Source organism: Ochlerotatus camptorhynchus, unplaced genomic scaffold (genome assembly GCF_037179485.1).
Source record: "Ochlerotatus camptorhynchus isolate MF236.1 unplaced genomic scaffold, CSIRO-AGI_Acam_v1.1 ptg000122l, whole genome shotgun sequence".
Taxonomy (NCBI): domain Eukaryota; kingdom Metazoa; phylum Arthropoda; class Insecta; order Diptera; family Culicidae; genus Ochlerotatus; species Ochlerotatus camptorhynchus.
Genome location: NW_027040612.1, coordinates 2,114,974 through 2,135,918, shown reverse-complemented (window position 1 = coordinate 2,135,918; position 20,945 = coordinate 2,114,974). Strand labels below are relative to the sequence as shown.

At 38.0% G+C, this 20,945-nt stretch overlaps 1 protein-coding gene across 1 annotated transcript in view; it reads left to right on the top strand.

Annotated features, from left to right (window-relative positions):
- Nucleotides 1-2,731: 2,731 nt before the first annotated feature.
- Nucleotides 2,732-20,945, top strand: part of LOC135699879 (zwei Ig domain protein zig-8-like) — a 72,515-nt gene continuing 54,301 nt past the window's right edge. The window contains exon 1 of the mRNA XM_065220241.1: nucleotides 2,732-3,964. Coding sequence (XP_065076313.1) covers nucleotides 3,868-3,964 — 97 coding nt within the window. The 5' untranslated portion in view covers nucleotides 2,732-3,867. The remainder of the gene's footprint in view (nucleotides 3,965-20,945) is intronic.

The following is a 20,945-nucleotide window of genomic DNA, read 5'->3' as shown; positions in this document are numbered from 1 at the left end:
CAGAAAGCATTAAATCATACTTTTGCTTTTATCTGCACATAATCTTATTGAAAAGCAATTACGGGAACATACCTAATATTACACCTGTTAATTTCTAATCCTGTGCACTTCATGAATTCTGTTACCTCTTAAAGATAAATCGCAATTGTGTTTTATGTGAATAACTTAATTCCAATCAACGTGTTTCTGATAACCATTTATATTCTCCATTTACAAAATTTAATTCCAAGCGAATTAAGTGGTGACAATAATCCCCACATCTTGAAATTTCAACGTGCAATCATAGGAAAATCAATTATTATATTGATGTGCATTAACAACAAGAAAGGACCATTTAGGACCAAAAATTCCTAAATAACTAATCAAAGTGTCTTTCCCGTGTATCCTTCTTCTGCTATTATCACTGCTGAATTTTTTATATATCTTTATTAAGGAGACTTTCAGCCCTTGGCTGGTCGTCTCCAAAATCTCTGCAGGATGTTTACCCCTGACCTTGCATTATTGTTTTTTGAGCCTCAATAGGGCCTCAAAAGTTGATCTTAAAAAACTTTTTTACTTAAAGTAACTCCATCCTGGAGTTGCTTTCAAAACGTTCTATTTCTCTTCAAGTTTTTATTTAAGAAAAATCAAAAATATGTGTTTTAGTTATTTGAATTTAAGGCTTATTTTTGTTTTTTTAACCGAAAAAAAATCAGTTTGTATTTTTATTTAATAAAGCCTTATTAGTTCCCTGCAACTCTTTCTTAGTCATTTTTTCTCAATTACTCAAGAGCTATAATTGAGGATGCCCTTTCTACTCTCTTTTCTCCTGCGGAATTTTTTTTAGCTTATTCTTTACACCCAGGAAACTTCAACGAAATCGGAGGAGGTGCTACCAACTATAGTCGCTATATTCATAGTCTGGCGGATAGAATCTCGGGAACCAATTGAGCTGTCAAATAGCGGAGTGAACCTCCCAACACTATTAAATGGGAAATCTGAAAAGAACTTCTATGAAATGAATTCTTGATAAAAAAAGATATGATCAGAAAACATTTTCAGACTTTATTTTGAGGGTGACCCCAAACTTTTGAGCGATACATACATCGTACTGTGGAGTGACCCCAATCTTTTGAACGATGACTTGAATACATATTTTCATGATTCAAATATCAAAAATGACAGAGATAAGGCTTGTACTTGAAAAAAATGCACCATTTATATCCGTGTGTAACTTTTTTATACGTGGGTAAAAATTGATGAAAATCAGGGTATAACTAGTTTGAAGTGAATTGTTTACATGTGCAAAATTTCATATTAATCGGTTCAGTGGTTATTGAGATGTCATCGAAACAAGAAGAAAATCGCCGGAGAATTTTGCGCGCCGTCATGGAAAATCCGACTGTGACCACGAGATGGATCGGAAGACAACTAGGAATCACCCATACAACTGTGTCTCGGATGGTAACATCGTTTAAGGAGTCCCAGATGAGCGAGCGGAGGGCTGGAAGTGGAAGAAAATCGAAGACAGCTGACCCTGTGATGGCCCGGAAGGTGTTGGATTATTTCAAGCATAATCCGAACCTTTCGATTCGCGACGCGGCTCTGAAGGCAAAGTGTTCCACCTGGTTCGTTCAGCAAACCATGAAACGAGCTGGGCTTCGTGTATTCAAGGTCCGGAAGGCACCGAACCGGCGTGATCAACAAAACACGGCGGCCAAATCCTGCGCAAGGAACCGATGTGTGTGGTTATGGATGACGAAACCTACATCAAGGCAGACGCAAAGCAGATACCGGGGCTAGAGTTCTACGTTGCCAAATCACGGTTTGATGTTCCGGAAGATATAAGGAATAAGAAAGTGGACAAATTCGCCAAAAAATACTTGCTGTATGCCAATGCGGTAAACTGAGTAAACCGTACATAACAATGGGTACCATCAACAGCGAAATTTACCGCACCGAGTGCCTCCAGAAGCGTCTGTTGCCCTTCCTGCGGTCCCACGGAGGCGAGACATTATTTTGGCCGGACCTGGCATCATGCCATTACGCGCGATAGACGTTGGATTGGTACAGAGACAATAACATTGTTTTTGTATCAAAAACCGACAACCCCCCAAATTCACCATTTAAGAACGAGCTGGAGCTGAAGAAAGAATGGATGAAAGTGACCAAAAAGGTCGGCTCCACCATTGCACAAAATGTAATGAGGGGTCTTAAGGAAAAGGTGCGGGCTTTCAGCGATGGAAAGGAAATTGAATAAAGTAATTATACAGAAACATAATCCATATGTATTAGTCAATTCCCTGAAAGTTTCAAGAAAATCCGACTCAAAATAAATTTTTGGTGGACACTTTTGTTTGGTACATTTTTTTCGAGTACAGGCCTTATGAACAAAACACAATTTCATGTTTTTTTAGGGGTGACCCCAAACTTATGATCGGGAGTGTAAACGGAGAAGTCTGATTGATTTGGGTTTAAATCTTCAAAAAAAAGGGCTGAGATTGAGATAAATTGTGTAGAGACATACACAATAACACAACTAATAATGGGGAGCCACGCAAATGTTAGTGGGCTACCAACGATATAACTGTAGGAAAAGTGTGAAACAAATAATTTTTCAAAACCCTATTCGAGCTTTACTAAACGCGCCGGCAACCAAACATCAGAACGCCGCGAGAGAGCGAAAACCGCCAGTATTCGAGCCAATTCTGTTGAGCTAGCCTTGCTCCTGGCTAATTTTAGTTAATCGCAGCTAAACGCTCGGCGCGACAACACACAGCTGCGTTTATTCTCATTCTGGTGGAAGACCACAATACGTTTCGAAACAAAAAATCCTGCGCGCGCGCTTCACGTATTCATCCTAGCCAACGAATAAGTGATCTCCGTCTGTACGCACAGCTACAACCACCAAAACGACCTCGCGAGGTGATTCGTCCTTTAAGGATTGAAAAGCAATAATTTCCCAACGATTATACGATGACAGCAACACGTTGACAAAAGTGAATCATGTGAAGCAAACGGATGCTGTCGTGATGGTTCACTGCGACTTAAATAAATGTTTATGATCGTGTAAAAGTGATTGATGGTGCCGAAAAGCAACGTCGAAGGGTTTCAAATGATCTGAGCGAAGAATTCTGAGGAAACAATTTGGTTTTGTTCATTTTGGTTGCTGTGGAAGTGTGTCCCTCCAAATTTGCAAAATAATCTTCTACTGCATTGTTAGTAATGCGTACTCCGAGGGTCGCTCGATCCGTTGTTTTGCAGAAGGTCTAATTATATTTTAATTAATTAATTACGCTACATTTTAATAGCGAGCGCAGCGAAGATAGAAGCAACAGAAATTTTATACTGGCGACAAATTTCAGTGCACGAAAACAAGTGGATCCAACGAAGCAGATCACATAACTAGCAGGAGAATCAAAAGTGTGTGCAAAAGTGATCTTAGACCACCAGTTGCAGCGTGTTTACTGTATGAAATTAAAATTTGCTCATACACGGTTACCGATTATTGCAGAAAACCGTTGCGAATCATAGAAAAGGATAGACCATCGAAGTCAAGTCGAGGACCGTTAGAGTGTGGTTAATGTTTCGTGTTTAAATCCGCCAATTTAATGCCTCTATGCTAGTGAAAGCGTGGAGCTAATCGTAATCGCATACAAGTTGCAGCTGATCTCTGGTCGGGGTTTGTGAATTTGAACCGACAGTCAACGGTCGGGATGCAGGCAGAATGAATTAGTTGTGCAAACATGCGAAGGATGATAAAATGAAGTTCGCCTGAGGGTAATCAGCTGCCGGATAGTGCAAATGTTTGTTTATCAGTTAGTGTGCCGTAGAACGTGGTACGTCCGTTCATTTTGTAGTTTCGGTAAATAGTTGAAAATGTAAACTATGTATAAAAACAAGTGCACGTTTTGCAGTCTAGCGACATCGACAAGCCGCATTCATGCCGTTCGGATACTGCTGCTGTTGTTTATAGTTATTTTAGGTAAGGTCCATACTATATGTGTTACTTTACGGATGATTTGGCTGTGTCAACAATTGGTAATATAAAACATGTTAAGCTTACAGATTAGCGGCGCCGGGGGTGTAGTGGTAAGCGTGATTACCTCTCACCCCAGCAGGCCTGGGTTCAATCCCAGTCGGCGCCGCCGGGATGTTCTGAGGTACAACATCTCTGATCACGCCTTAATAATGAATAAGATAACATCTTCGCACGCTTTAATTGTTGAAGTTTTAGAAAACTGACTCAAGACATTCCTTGATTCTAGTAAATTAAATATGTTGGCTGGTTATTTAAATAGTAATTGGCATGACAACCATAATTTAAATCATTTGAAGGCGTTTAACTGATTTTTTTTTTTTTTTCAATTTAAAACAAACGATAGATGAATACACGCGTATTTCCAGGCACAGTAGAACTTTAATTGACCACGTTTATTCCAATTTTGATTCTATTTGTTAAGTTACGGATACTGATTTGAAAATAACCGATCATGAGACCTTAGTGATTAATGTATTAGATAATTTAAATAATAACGATGACTTAGTAAAATTGAAGTGCTGGAGGAAATATTCGAAACAGGCTGTTTCCAATCTTGTTGAGGGAAGCGTGGATTTTCCATTCGTGGCCGGTAACTTAGATGAATCAACAGCTGTTCTTAATAACGATTTGAAAACGAGTACCAATCAACTAGTTGAGCAAAAGCTTGTTTGTTTGAAAAACTCGAAAATCTGGTACAATTTGGATCTTTTGCGTCTTAAACGGAAAAGGGACAAATGGTACAAAAAGTTTTGTAGATCAAATAGTGATAGGCCCCCATCGCTAAAAATCTTCTATTTTTCAATTTTATGTAGATGAACGCGTCATTGGGACGGTACTATTGGATATTCTTGGTCATTAGGGCCCATGCATTAATTATGTCACGCTAAATCGAGCAAAAAATTACCCCTCCCCCCCTACCGTGACGTTTTTCCTATACCTAATGCATTGCTTGTCACAAAATCTTAGACCCCCCCTCCCCCCTTAGAGCGTGACATAATATATGCATCAACCCTTATTGAAAATTTTGTCAATTGCTGAATTTATGTATGGGCCCAAATTGGGGGCATTTAGGCCGACATATAAGAGATGAACCAGCCTCTGGCTGAAAGTCTCGCTAATAAATATAACCTAACCTAACCTAGGCCGACATTACATCCATTTCCCCTATTCATTGGAATAGGTACCACACGTAATAAATATTCACAATTGATAAAGAAATTTCGTTGTACATGTGTTCAAAGGAAGACTGCAGCATCGAAACAACAGCAAAGAGTTATGGAAAATTTTGAAATCTTTATAAAAAAAAACTAGTAATTGCAAACCGCGGTCCATAAGTTTAAATGGCACATTAGAACAATCAGAATAAGAAATTGCATCTAAGATTATTTTGTTAATAGTGTTTCATTGATTAACCAATCCGTTGAATTGGTCGATGAACAGCCAGTTAATAGTAGTTGTAGATTAGAAGGTTTTCACCCAATTACATTAGATAAACTAAGAGTTATTTGCTTTCCATCAGGACAATCATCTGGAGTAGATAATGTTAATGCTAGAGTTATTCAAGATTGCTTTCATGTCATTGGACACATCTTGCTGGCCCTTATTAATGAATCATTGCAAACTGGACATGTGCCACAAATTTGGAAGTAATCCTTAGTGGTTTCTATTCAAAAACTTGCTGGAACTTCCATCAACATGTTGCACACATTAGAGAAAATTTTAGAGCTTGTTGTTAAAGGTCAGCTGTTGGCGTATTTCAATATTTGTTGATAACAGAACAATCAGGATATCGGAAGGTCATTCTTGTGAAACTGCATTGAATTTGATGTTAGCAAAGTGGAAAAAAACAACTTGGAACGTAAAGATACGATTGTTGCTGTTTTTAGAAACTGAAATGCGCTTTTGAAACAATTTCTAGGCCCTCATTGTTACGATCAATCAAGCGCTTTGGAATTACGAGTGCTGCATGTAAAAGGTTTCAAAGCTATTTGTCTGACAGAACTCAACGGACTGTTTTTAATGATTATGTTTCCAGTCCCGTGGTGAATAACCTGGGTGAACCGTGGTGAATAAGGGAAATGAATTAGGGCCCCTTTTATTTATATTGTATATTAATGGTATGCGACGTGTTTTACGATTTTTTGACATAAATCATTTTGCAGATGATACTGCACATTAAGATTTTTTTACAGTATACTGTAATTTTTTACCGAATATGGAACAGCTGAACATTCGGTAATCATTTCGATAATTTTTTAATTTACAATCCGTCCTGTAAATTTTCTTCGCTTGTGGCCTGTCAAAATTTACTGACCTGGACTGTAAATTTTACTGAATGATCGGTAAAGTTTACCATAGCGTTCAGTATAATTTTTACCGAATCGACTGTACTTTATTTTCAGAATAAATAATAAACATTGTAATTTTTATTGATTGATCAACTGTTTCTTTCTTTCACCAAACCAAAAGATTCATTCCTTATAACCATATATATTTTTTGGAAGATGCATTTTCATCTTGCGTTTGTACAGAAAATTATAAAAAAATCAGTAAAGAACCCGGACGAGGTTATCAACTAAGTAGCGAACCGTTCTAAAATGCAGTTTCTGCGGTAGAGGAGAACATTGAGTTGCATAATGTCCATGGCGTCTGAAAGAAATTGACCCAGAAATGAAAAACTAATTATATTTTCAGCATAAATTGCACAGAATCTAGCGAAAAGTAAAGTACTTACGCTTCACAACGTAGAACCGAAGGACACTCAACATCGAAATGGCAGCCAATATTGAGTTTGACAGTACGAAAATCTGTTCAGTAACTTTTACAGAATTCGGTACTTTATAGCTGTTTGATTTTGTAAAAGATTATTTTTACAGTCTACTCGTCACAATTTTTACAGAATTGCGAAATCGCAGCCTTTTACAGTTTCGATCCGCAAATTTTATTTACAATTTTCGGTAAATGTATGTAAATTACGGAAATTCAGCAGTTCAGATTGCGGAAAATTTGTAAAATAATATGTTTTACAAAGCATTCGGTAAAAATTACATTTTACCGAACAAATTCAGCAAAAAAGTACCGAACAAGATTTAAGAAATTTGGTGTGTGTGTGTTATTCATTGCAGCTAAGGATTTAGATCACATTTGAATGAAGATTTGCGTTCTCTAAGTAAATGGTTGAAGTATAAGAAGTTGAAATTGAAACCAAGTAAAACTAAATTTATGGTAATTTCGCGGAATCGAGTAAATGATAACGTCTCTGTTGTAATTGATGATGAGGCCATTTATCACGTTCGGGTGATTAAATATCTTGGCATGATTATTGATGACAAACTTAAGTTCAACTCATCAAGAAAGTTGCCAAGAAGTATGGAATTCTATGTCAACTGAAAAACGATTTAGCTATTGCCAGTAAAATACAGCTATACAAATCAATCATCTCTCCTCATCTAGACTTTTGCCCTATTTTCGGCCAATGATGCAACACAAATATCGAGATAAAAGCGCTTGCAGAATAAAATAATGCGTTTGACTTTGGGATGTAATAGATTCACTTCCTCAACTTTGATGCTAGACGCCTTAAAATGGTTGTCGGTGAAGCAAAGAATTGTATATTTGACTATGGTGTTCTTTTTTAAAGTAGTTAACGGTTTGCTGCCTCGATATTTGTGTAATCGAATTGAAAGAGGAAGTGACTTTCATAGATATAATTCTAGAAACGCGGTTGAAATAAGAACACCACATTTCTTGACTTGTGCTTCACAAAATTCATTATATTTTAATGGAATAATTCGATTCGATGCCTAGACATATTAAACGTTTAGTAACACTTCCACTGCATTTCACACATTAAAACTGTGTTTTGAACAGTTATCCAAAGTTATGATTTTTTTATGAATTGACAAATTATGTATCTTGACGAAATTTGTAACGGATTATTTTGTATGGATAGCTGTCATTATGGGGGCCTACCTTAGCTCAGTCGGTAAAGGCGCAGCTACAAAGCAAGACCATGCTGGAGGTGGCTGGGTTCAATTCCCGGTCCGGTCTATGAATTTTTCGGGTTGGAAAATTTCTCGACTTCCCTGGGCATAGAAGTATGATTGGACTTGCCACACAATTATACCAATGCAAAAATGGTACAGGCATCGAAAGCTCTCAATTAATAACTGTGGAAGTGCATCTAGAACACTAAGTTGAGAGCACGCAATAAGCTAATATATGCGATATGTAATAAGCTTGAAAAGCGAAGAAGAAGAAAGAAGAAAGAAGCTGTCATTATGACTTTTAAATAATTATTGTAGCGTTGCAAAAACTATTGTGATGATGATGGATTTTTGATAATTGATTTCATATTAGTAGTTAATGAAAAAAAAATGTGACTAGTCTACAAAGTTTTGAGCCTCGCACGCGTATTACAGATGAAAGAGAAATTTCTAAAAACGTAGGTCACTCAACCTTCTCTCTCTCTAAGTGAGACTGAACGGCCGTGTGTGATTATTTTTGATACAATAGTTTGCGCTAGTACCACTCAAAAATAATCACAGTGAAAAAAAACTTCTTCTCAGATGTCATCATTTTCAAGTTATGGTTTTTGTAAAAAAATTAAATCCAATTTTAGAATCGCCGTTTTGAAAAGTTACTTTTGAGAAAAATAATCATATTTAAATGAAAAATGCAACAATGGGTTGAAACCAATCACAGTGTCTCTGGTGGGATAAAATTATTTAAAAAAAAATCAGTTTCGCTGATACATCCACCAAACAAAATCTTAGGTGCTCCTCTTCCGCCTAAGGCTAGTTTCAAAATGTTCTATCGTTTTCCATACAAATTTTGAGCTCGGCCATTGACGAGAGAGTTAATTTTTTGACGTGATTTACACTGAAAAATACTAAAAAAAAACAAAAAGGTTCTAGGCCGGATAGAACTTGTTTTTTAATATTTTCTTCCAGAGACACCAAAGATTCATTCAAATCGAAAGGGGTCGAATGAAAGCGAGAAAAAGAGTATGGTAGAGAAAGTGAGAGAGAAAATGATAAAAACGAAGGGAAACAGTAAACTCTCTGTAAACAGATATTCAAGCGAATTACAAAAGGATTTTGAGTTACGGTAGTAAATATACTTGGGAAATGGGGTCGAAATAGCCTAGATATCCTTCAAGCGAGAGGAGAATTGACTGTATTTGAAATTTAGTATGATTTCAACGTTGAATATTGCGAATACTTATCAACAATTACTCTTTTGTTCATGTTGGTAAGGTTTTATTTATGAAGATTTACATTTACAACTAGGTTTTTGAAATTATCCTTGTTCCGACTTATGCTACTTATGCCATTGCCATTTTCAATAATCATGATGCCTCTTTCAGCGTGATCATTAACAACTTCCACGTTAATTATTTACTATGTTGCTTCCATGAATATTGGGTTCATGACCCAGGAAAATTCAAAAACACTAGGAAAGCTGCAATATATACCACAATTATAAAACATATTATTTTTTTGTTGTCATGTAAGCTATTGAGGTGCTCATCATATCTCTGACTAATGCAGCCCGCTTTCTCCATGTTAACTGGGGATACATTGTGGAACCAAGTTGAAACGACTGTTTTCATACAAGCGTTCATACGAAAAACGCTTCTTTTCGACTTTCCCAATGAGGCCCATGATCTCCAAGTTTTGAAGGAGGTGACTTTGTCGTTCCATATCGAGATGGTTTTCATTGATAATGGCAAGACCAATCAGTTTTTCTCGTACATACCACGTGTGTGTCAATGATTGCAATGGTAGCATAAGTCGAAACAAAAATAATTATCGATACAATGTGGTTAATATATCTAGCGTTCATTATCATAAGGGCCTAACCGCGATGATTGATTATCTTCATTGATTTTTTTTGTTAATAACTTGGCAGTTTAAATTTTTTCCTGTGCTTTTGATGTTGCTTTTGCTAGTTAATATCCATCCTTTTAGTACACTGTACTGGAAAAATTTCGGAAAATTTGTTCGCGTAACTGTAGTAATGCGAAGAGAAAAACGATTTAGAGAATCGATCATCGCAGTAAGGCCCTTATGATTCTGAACGCTAGATATCTATTCGTAAACAAACCATTCATAACTTGGTGAAAAGATCAGGTCCTATGTACAACTTGATTTGTTGAAAATAGTGATGTCCGATTACTACTCGATTAATCGAGCTAATCGATTATCTGTTAGAATAATCGATTAATTTTTAATCGATTATTGAATGCCTCGATTATCTGCTAATCGATTAGTTGGCCTCAATTATTGCACGATTATTTGAATTTTCATTGGAAGTAGGAGTTGAATTTATTTTACTGTATATAGACCACCAATCCAACAGAGCATCGATTAAACTATTGTCGTTTTTGTTTTTGCGGTGTAGCTAGCAAATTTTCTTTTTCAATATTTAAACTATCAAAATGATTTTGAAATCAAGTTTAACCATTATTTTTCCACTATTAATGGGATTACTGATAAATGTTTACTATTCTTACAACAAAGGGTACACCAAATGTCTCGAAAAGTTTGCGTACGGTTTGTTGAGCCGGTACGTACGGTTCAGTTTCCTTAAATTACGCTTGGTTTTCAGCACTGCAACCAAGGCTGAACCTCCATATCTCAGTATCAACGTAAATGCCCTAGCCAGGAGCCGTCCCGAGATGTTCGGTATGATTCTGGCTACCACGTTGATGGCTTTCGCTGCCTTCTGGTAGGCGTATTCTACGTGGCTATTGAAGCCAAACGGTCGTCGACCATCACTCCCAGGCATTTCAACACTCACTTCTAGTTTATTGCGTGCTTCCCAATACCCAACTGATCAATACCACCTCGCTTTTGTTGTGGGCTATCTGCACCTTCGCTCCATGCATTAGGTTTCCAATCATGTCGACCGAGGCGCCAACATTTCCATCTATTCCAGCGTCTTGCCTGTTACCGTAAACCAACGATCTCAACTCGTTTGGGTAGCTTCAGCGTTAGACCGCCTTTTTAAATCACGTTCCAGAGCGTTGGACCAAGGATGGAGCCTTGTGAAATTCCCACCATGATCCTAATCGATCTCTGTCCCATATTTGGCTCGTAGATCAGAACCCGGTTCTGGAAGTAGCGTCGGTCGCCCAGCTAGGGCTGTTGAACGCATTATTGACGTCGATCGTTATCACAGCGTAATATCGATCTCCTCTCCACTTCTATTTCGACGCCTTCTCGGCTAGCTCGACAACTGTCCGAATATCATACACTTTTGCTCTTCCTTTTTGAAATTCGAACTACCTCTCTGACGATACTCTCCGTGTATTTCGTCAGCCTGTTTAGGGTGATCATCTCAAAGAGTTTTCCGAGTGTATTCAGCAGGCACTGCTACCAGTTGCTCGTTGGTGACTTCGTCGTTATCTTCCCCTCGGTCTCCGTACGATGCAGGTGGCCAGGTCGTTGGATCGTGCTTCGAGAAAAGTCCTTCCTCGACGACTTTCAGGTTCTCTAAGCACATTTCAACGGGCATGACTTGACATCTGATCTTCGTCATCACGACACGGTGTGCGTCGTTGGCAGCTGCGTCTCTACCCAGCTCCAGTTGACAGTTTGACTTGCTCTGCTTTATCTTCCGTTTATGTGCTCGGAACATTCCTCTACGTTCCTTTCTGTCCGCTTCTGTTCTTGCTCTCTGAACACATCTTCTGGCTCTGAGACAACTAGCGCGGAGGGTGCTAATTGCCTCGTTGCAGAAACGACTTGGAAATGTCATTTTCAATGAAAGATCTCACGCGATATTATCATTGGATGAGAAAACGACGATAGAGATTTTCTTCAAAATTTCATCGAATTTTTCGTCATGACAGAACGTGACAGTGTTATGACCATCGTAATTACTAGCTCATTTAATACTATAAAAGTTAGTTGTACCGGGTAAATCTTAATAATATATCCACATACATACGGTAATTTGCTTAATTCATCGAAATCAGTTAGAAATGTAGATTTCAAAACCGCATAAGAATTATTCTCATGAGTGCTTGATCATTGAAAAATGACAAGAAACCTAATGATAGGTAGTTTCGTCTCGTGATAGTGAGAGGAGCTGTTTTATCATCGTCACATGACGGCCGTGATATTTACCAGCTCTGGTTGCAGCAGTAAGATGGAGGCCGTCTGTTATTTAGCTCCAGTTTCCTCGGCATGGTCGTGTCACATGCTCTCCCTAACGATTCTGTCCACTCGTCTTCCACTTCAGGTCGCATGTTCTCGTCCTCTGTACTGCCACAGGATTCCGTTGGCCAATGCCATATCGGAATGCCTTATGGTTATATCCTTCACACACTCTCCAATACACATTTTCCACCAGCGACGGACTGCAGTCCGCATAAAGCGACGTCGATAATGGATTCCCGGCCATCTCTACGAAAAGTGCTGGTGGTGCCTTTATTGAACAGCCTAATTTCCAGCTTCGCCAGAGCTTCCAGCATAATGTGCCCTCTTGCGTTGGTACATCTGTTTCCCCACTCCCCTGCCTAAGCATTGAAGTCTCTTCCGATGATTACCGGTCTTCGTCCGATCAGCTCATCGGTAAGTCCAACCAGCTCCTTCGTCCATCGGGTGCGTAGCAACTGCATATGAATATTCCGTTAATTTTGGCGATCACGAAACCTCCTTCTTGAATGGGGTATCTGCCCATAACTTGTATTGCAGCCATCCCAGCTCTATCCACCACCTAGTTAACTTTATCGGAAGGGACTCGATACAGCTGTGCAGTGTCGCAATAATGGAGGTTTATTTGAGTTACCTCTGTTATTGTTGCGACAAAACAATTAAGTGTCATTTGGAGCGAAATGCTTGAGAATTCATGCTTAAGAATCAAAAAGTTCAGCAAAATCTTTAGGCTGACAAAATCGGGAAAAAAACTGACAAATTCGGGGGTAGACTAAATCGGAAGCTGACAAAATCGGGAAAGCACTGTAGCAGCATATTTTTTATTTGAAAAAGCTCATTGTTCGGCATTTTGGAATTAGAAACCTTGCGCCACAAAAAAAGCTCATTTTTATATGTTACTTAATTAGTTCAAATAATCATTGTCCACATGGGAAAACATAAACTGATGATGATGATGATGGTCCCACCTCTTACCCCTACAAAGGTTTGAGCTCGACGATTTATCTTTAAGATAATTAAATATGACATTTTAACCAGGTTGGCAAACAAAATCGAACTGGTTTCAGTTACAGATATAAATTCCCTCTAGAGTTTACAGTTGCTTCACAGCGATATAAATGTGGAAAAGCTCAGGCGTCCCCCTCTTAGTTCGCCTTTTTGTCCACCTAAAATATTCATATGTACTACAAGCAATCAAGAGTTAATGAACAATCAACAAATCATCCTATTATACTAGCAACCCCGCAATCTGATGCTATCATAATTTTTAGCAATGTCAGGAATGCTCACGAACCCCCAACATTTGCCAGAAAACTTATTACTAACTCAAGGTATCTTCCAAATAAGCTTCAAAATTGCATTTGTTTTTATCAAATGTTAAATTCAGTCCTCTATATCCCTAATACGCGCGCGAGGCTCAAACATTTGTAGACTACTTTTTTTTAAATTAATCTACTATTAAATCAAATATTAAAAATCCATCATCACCATCGTGACGAACAGAAATAGTTTTTTCAGTGCTACAAAAATTATTAAAAAGTCGTTATAACAGCTATCCATACAAAGTAATCCGTTAAAAATAACTTCGTCAAGATACATAATTTGTCAATTCATAAAAAAAAATCACTGGATAACCGTTCAAAAGACAGTTTTAACGTGTGAAATGCAATGTCTCTTAAATTCTGCTAATGTTGTTGAACGTTTAATGTGTCCAGGCATCGAATTGAAAACATTTATTCCTTTAAAAAATAATGAATTCTGTGAAGCACAAGTCAAGAAATGTGGTGTTCTTATTTCATCCGCGTTTCTAGTATTATATCTATGAAAGTCACTTCCTCTTTCAATTCGATCACACAAATATCGAGGCAGCAAACCGTTAACTACTTTAAAAATGAACACCATAGTCAAACATACAATTCTTTGCTTCACCGACAACCATTGTAAGGCGTCTAGCATCAAAGTTGAGGAAGTGAATCTATTACATCTCAAAATCAAACGCATTATTTTATTCTGCAAGCGCTGTAATCTCGATATTTGTGTTGCATTAGACAGAAATAAAATGGATGGGCAAAAGTCTAGATGAGGAGAGATGATTGATTTGTATAGCTGTATTTTACTGGCAATAGTTAAATCGTTTTTCAATCGACATAGAATTCCATACTTCTTGGCAATTTTCTTGATGACATTGTCAATGTGAGAGTTGAACTTAAGTTTGTCATCAATAATCACGCCAAGATATTTAATCTCCTGAACGCGATCAATAGTCTCATCATCAATTACAACAGAGACGTTCTCATTTAATCGATTCCGCGAAATTACCATAAATTTAGTTTTACTTGTATTCAATTTTAACTGCTTACTTTTCAACCATCTACTTAGATACTGCAAATCTTCATTCAAGTGTGAGACGGCAACTTCTAAATCCTTAGCTGCAATGAATAACACAGTATCATCTGCAAAAAGGTTAATGTCGCAAAACCGTAAAACACGTCGCAAGTCATTAAAATACATAATAAATAAAAGGGGCCCTAATACACTTCCCTGGGGCACTCCAAGGTTGTTCCCCACGGGACTGGAAACAGAATCATTAAAAACAGTCCGTTGAGTTCTGTCAGACAAATAGCTTTCAAACCATTTATATGCAGTACTCGTAATTCCAAAGCGCTTGATTGTACTTAACAGTAAGGGCCTAGAAATTGTTTCAAAAGCGCGTTTCAGATCCAAAAAACAGCAACAATCGTATCTTTACGCTCCAAGTTGTCTTTCCACTTTGCTAACACCAAATTCAATGCAGTTTCACAAGAATGACCTTCCCGATATCCCGATTGTTCTGGTACACGGCGAATGAGAACGACTCAAATTTGAGTTTAGTTCACTCATAATCGCCAAAAGTGCAGGAACTCAGCGATGAGTTAATTTGCCTCATGTTTTCCAGGTTTTTCCTGGATTTTCCAGGGAAAAATTCATGAATTTGAGAAAAGTAAAGATTGGATTCACTCAGTCTATTGGTACTACTCCGAGACTGAATAAAATTTTCGTCAATTTCCTCATTTTCCGGCAGATTTTTTAGGTTTTCCACAGGAAACCATGAGACAAATTTTACTCATCGCTGAGTTCCTGCACTTTTGGCGATTATGAGTGAACTAAACTCAAATTTGGGTCGTTCTCATTCGCCGTGTATCAACAAAGAGTTGCTATTCAAATACTCCAACAGCTGGCCTTTAACAACAAGTTCTAAGATTTTCTCTAATGTGTGCAACATGTTGATGGGACGAAACTCTTCGGCTTTAATCGTTCCAGCAACTTTTTGAATAGGAATCACTAAGGATTCCTTCCAAATTTGTGGCACATGTCCATTCTGCAATGATTCATTAATAAGGTCCAGAAAGATGTGGCCAATGACATGAAAGCAATCTTGAATAACTCTAGCATTAACATTATCTACTCCAGCCGATTTTCCTAATGAAAAACAAATAACTCTAAGTTCATCTAATGTAATTGGGTGAAAAACTTCAAATCTGCAACTACTATTAACTGGCTGTTTTATTTCGTCAGGTTCATCGACCAATTCAATAGATTGATTAATCAATGAAACACTGTCTACGAAATAATCATTAAACTTAGATGCAATTACTTGTTCTGACTGTTCTAATGTGCCATTAAAAGTTAAGGACCGCGGTTTGCAATTGCTAGGTTTTAATAAAGATTTCAAAATTTTCCATAACTCTTTGCTGTTGTTTTGATGCTGATCAATCTTCCTTTGAACATATTCACAACGAGTTTTCTTTATCGATTGTGAATACTTATTACCCGCGATTGTGTACCTAGTCCAATGATTGTCATTATTAGATCTCCAAACTTTTTGTACCATTTGTCCCTTTTCCGTTTAAGACGCAAAAGATCCAAATTGTACCAGCTGTTCGAGTTTTTCAAAGAAACAAACTTTTGCTCAACTAGTTGATTGGTACACGTTTTCAAAGCGTTATTAAGAACAGCTGTAGATTCATCTAAGTTACCGGCCGCGAATGGAAAATCCAGGCTTCTCTCAACAAGATTTGAAACAGCTTGCTTCGAATATTTCCTCCAGCACTTCAATTTTACAAAATTATCGTTATCGTTAACATGGTCTAAGACATTAATCACTAAAGTCTCATGATCGGTTATTTTCAAATCAGTATCCGTAACTGAACAAATGGAATCAAAATTGGAATAAACGTGGTCAATTAAAGTTCTACTGTGCCTGGAAATACGCGTATATTCATTTACCGTTTGCTTTAAATTAAAAAACTCAGCTAAACGCTTCAAATGATTCGAATTATGGTTATCACGCCAATTAATATTAAAATCACCAGCCAATATATTTAATTTACTAGAATCAAGGAATGTCTCGAGCCAGTTCTCTAAAACTTCAACAAAACGCTGGTCACTAGAACTGGGAGAATGATACAAAACACCATAATTACCCATCTTCATGCCACGTACAACTGTAATGCCCAAGAACCAGTTGCCATCAATAACTTCGTTGGTACGAAGGTTGAATTGAACTGATTCTTTGACATAAATAGCAACACCGCCAGTGTGTCTAGAATGTGATAAACAAGCAGCAACAATATATCCCGGAATACTATACTGATCAAAAGCTTCAGTTTCTACAATATGAGTTTCAGATAATAAAACTAAAAGAGGACGTTTTTCCTCAACAATCTGACGTAATGCTACGTAGTTTTTATGACAACCCCGCAATATTCAAATATAAAAAATCGAATTGATTCACATTCCTGGAACTTGGCTGCTATTTATTGAAACGCAAGCTGCTTTTCTTCTGATCAAAAAGTCTTTTATAGAGCAAACATTCCGAGCTAAATGCGGCATGGTTGACGTCCAAGTTCATTTTTCGTTCTTTATTCGTTTTCAAACAATTAATACATTTCAATACAGTTGACGTACACTCCGACGTTTTGTGTTGTTGACTGCACCTAGAGCATCTATCACAATTTTTGCAATCCATGCTCTTGTGCCCAAATTCTCCACATTTGAAGCATCTCAACACATTAATCGCGGGAACTATCGAGCACCGATCAAACCCTACATTTACTTTTTTCGCACATAACAAACATTTATAAGTATCGACATCGACTTCAATTACAACACTATACTTGTTATAAGTGAAGCGTGGATTTTCAAACATGTTCACTACTTTTACATCATTAATAGCGATGTCTTCATTTTGACTTTTTAAGTAGTCAATAAAGACATCGGAGGAAAACTGATCGCTCATGCCCACTATTTTCAATCTTGGCACCGAAGTGGGAACAACAGCACTATATTTTTCACCCAGATTGCTTTCAATACCATTTTTCACATCACTTACGTTTGCTCCTGTTGCACACTCAACAATAATGGAGCCATCTTTACCATTCCTAAAATTACTGATTTTGTGTGTTTTTGGATCCAACTGAGTTTTTAAAAACTTACGAGTATCTTCGCAAGGTTGTTTGGACTCTTTCGGTTTAATCACAATGACTGGACGAGTCTTACGATTTTCTGGTTTGTTACTTTTACTATTACTGTTACTATTAGTTTTACTTTGACTAATACGACTATGTCTTTTTACAACATCCGCAAAACTCGCATTTTCTTGAAAAACAACATCATCATCATGATCACTATTACTAATTACTAATTTACGTTTTTTGCGTCTGGTATTTTTGTCCGATTCCGACTGAATCGTCCTAGATGAACTGCACGGATCATTCTTTACAGCTAATTGGTTTTCCGCATCAATTTTAAAAAATGAACTTTTCATATTATCCAATTTCTCACAAATCAAATTTTCAAGACCATTTACATTTATTCTAATATCTGCCATCCCGCTTTTAACCGCGATGTCCACCTGAGCAGCAATGTGATCTCGCAAGCCAGTGATCGAGTCCGAGAGTTGACGAACGATTATTAAAAATATTTGTCATTTTGTCAAGCTTCTGCATTCATGTGCCATCAGATGTCACTGCTGTTGTTTGCGGTGACATCTATCGGAAACTACGTACAATCTGTTTTCTGTTAATTGTTCACAGAGGACACTGCAGTGCCCCGCCCCATTCATAAAAATCGGCGGGAAATTTTGTGAGGGCTGATCCATGGTGGGTATATACATGGTGATACAGCTTTGTCACTATATAGGCGAGGAGGTCGCGGGGGGAAAAGTGCGGTTTTAGAGCAAATTGTAAACAAACTCGGTCGCAGTCCCATACAAAAATCCAACATGGCTGAATCATGAATTTGACACATTAGAACACATATTGTAGTCACCTTGGGCTGAGCTATTTTGTGTGCAGAATATGTAAGAAAGGAGGGACTTCGAATGATAATCTAAATGCATATATAGAGGTACTAGACGTGTTCTGCAGTGTCAGGTATTCTATTTTGTAGTCTCTGAGAGGGAAATCACAAATTGAGTGTCATCAAAATATATGGCATGTTGAGAGATTGAGGTCGTGAGAGAGAATTTTTGTCCTTAAAATTTGAATTTTTGGCTCTCTGGGGACTGGTAATAAAGCAGGTAAACTATATGGGGAAAAATCATGTTTGTTTAATTGTAGCTTTTTTAACAATAATTAACCGGAAAAAAACCGAACGACAAAGTCCCTGACTAATTTCTTCAGGTTGTCGTTCACTTTTTTTGACCTGAATATGCACCGAAAGCTAATTATTCCCACTTCTCTCACATTATATATAGGGGTTTTTATCACTTCCTACCAGCGGAACAGCACCATCTCTGTGGAAAATGGCCGGACAATATGATTAATTGTCATTCTTTTAAGTCTCAGGCTAGATCAAATTTGAGCATTTTTTACTATTTGACGAGCGATCCATACTAACCTTAAAGTTCTCCCGCAAATCCAGATCATAACTAAATTCGATCAAATAGACACAGTTGTTGGGGACCTCAATGCAGATCGAAAGAGCAATGGGGAACAGGAGATTGTAACGTTGACCAACCCTAGTGCCCATGCTTCGGCGCAGTTTTCCACACAACTTCAAAAGCCAAAGCCGATCGACTAGTCACACGCCTAGTCCGATTGCATTCGTCTTAATAAATGTCTCCTACTTCACCTTTCACTGATTCTGATTGATGACATGAATCATTCACACAACCGTTTACCGTCTATCTGAATAACCGCTACTTCCACATCGTTTGGCCGTTGTGCATCGGGTAGTATAAATTAACGTGAAATATTTAAATAAGCATCGCATCAGCCTGAAGGACGCAGAACAGAATCACAAGTAAGCTTTCTCAATAGAATTTATATCAATCTTTCGTCGATGAGTGTCGCTCAGTGCGACGTAACACGATCCCCGCCAAGAAGCAAGATGCCGAAATGTAACAAACACGTCGCACATTTTCTCTCCCTCGCCAAAACGCAAGCCAAGATGGGTTTTTCTTGCTTTTCCTATCACGCTGAGTCCGGGACAGACGACTCTGTCACACCGTATGAAGAATTTCAATGAATTTCACTGCCAATTGCCGCGGGATGTACATACCGATGAAAACAGTAGCTACGTACAAGAGAAAGCCATCATTAGGCGAATAATTACAGTGCGCGGCCATTCTTTTATTAGCTTGACGTTCCTTTTGGTTCTGGGATGTTCCGGGAGGGGAAATCGTTTCCTCAATAACCATAAATGTGTGGCTTTGCAGGTCTTCAAGCGTGCCAACGCATTTCAAATTTTGAGGTCAAATCGATTGTCACCCCAGCGAGCAGAGAGGCAGAGGTCGTTGTTGTTGTTGTTGTTCTACTACTGCCGTGGGATACCATGATGGTGCTAATAGAGTGGAAAAACGTGGTTTGGTTTTCGTCACACAATCATTCTGCGCCGATATTGGTGCCCTGTTTGCGTCGCATCGTTGTCGTCGTTGTCGTCGTCGGTGTGATTGTCGTTAAACTGTCAGACCCATGTGGTTCGCTTCCGAATGATGAGCTGATAGACGAAGGATTTATTGCAGCTGTTTATGGACGCGATTCCACTTGGTAGCCGGATTTGTGGATGTGCCATGGGAAGGAAATGAACCTCTATGGCCCAGTGATTGACGCATGTATTTGGGACAGAGCGATGGTCAACCTTGTTTTTCTGGGTTATTAGCCGGAATGGACGACGTATATAATAGCTGTCAATGTTTGGGTTTGGAGTGTCTACAGTGCACACAAATTTTCAAAAAAATATATAGGGTTTTTGATCTAATTTCCGTCCTACTAAGCACAATCCGCGCTTTATCTCTCTTTTCTGAACGAGTTCGAAAATGGAATATTTTTGTCAAATATGATTTCTAAATTTATTCACCTTTCCATATGTACCGTTGGATTTGATAAAGATTCACAAATTGTTGAGATATTGTTTAAAATTTAACACTGCTTCTTGATTCTAAATTCGTTCTACGAGTGTCACTTCCGTCCTAACGCATTGAAACGCCATTAGATTTTCTTCGTCCTACGGATAAACGTAGAAAAGGGGGATTCGCTAGGAGCGCTTGTTTTGTTTTGAGAACAATGAGCGTATATATTCATATAATGTGCTCTAACAGGGTTTACGTTGTAGCTAATTAAATAACGCATCGGCACAAACCTATTATTGATTTGTGCATGGTGAAATCATTGATATTATTGATCTTTTCTGATCTATAGAACGGAAATGGGCGATTACGACGAAGTAGTGCTCTACCCTACATGGACGATTGTCTAAGTGGTTCAAAAACCTATAAA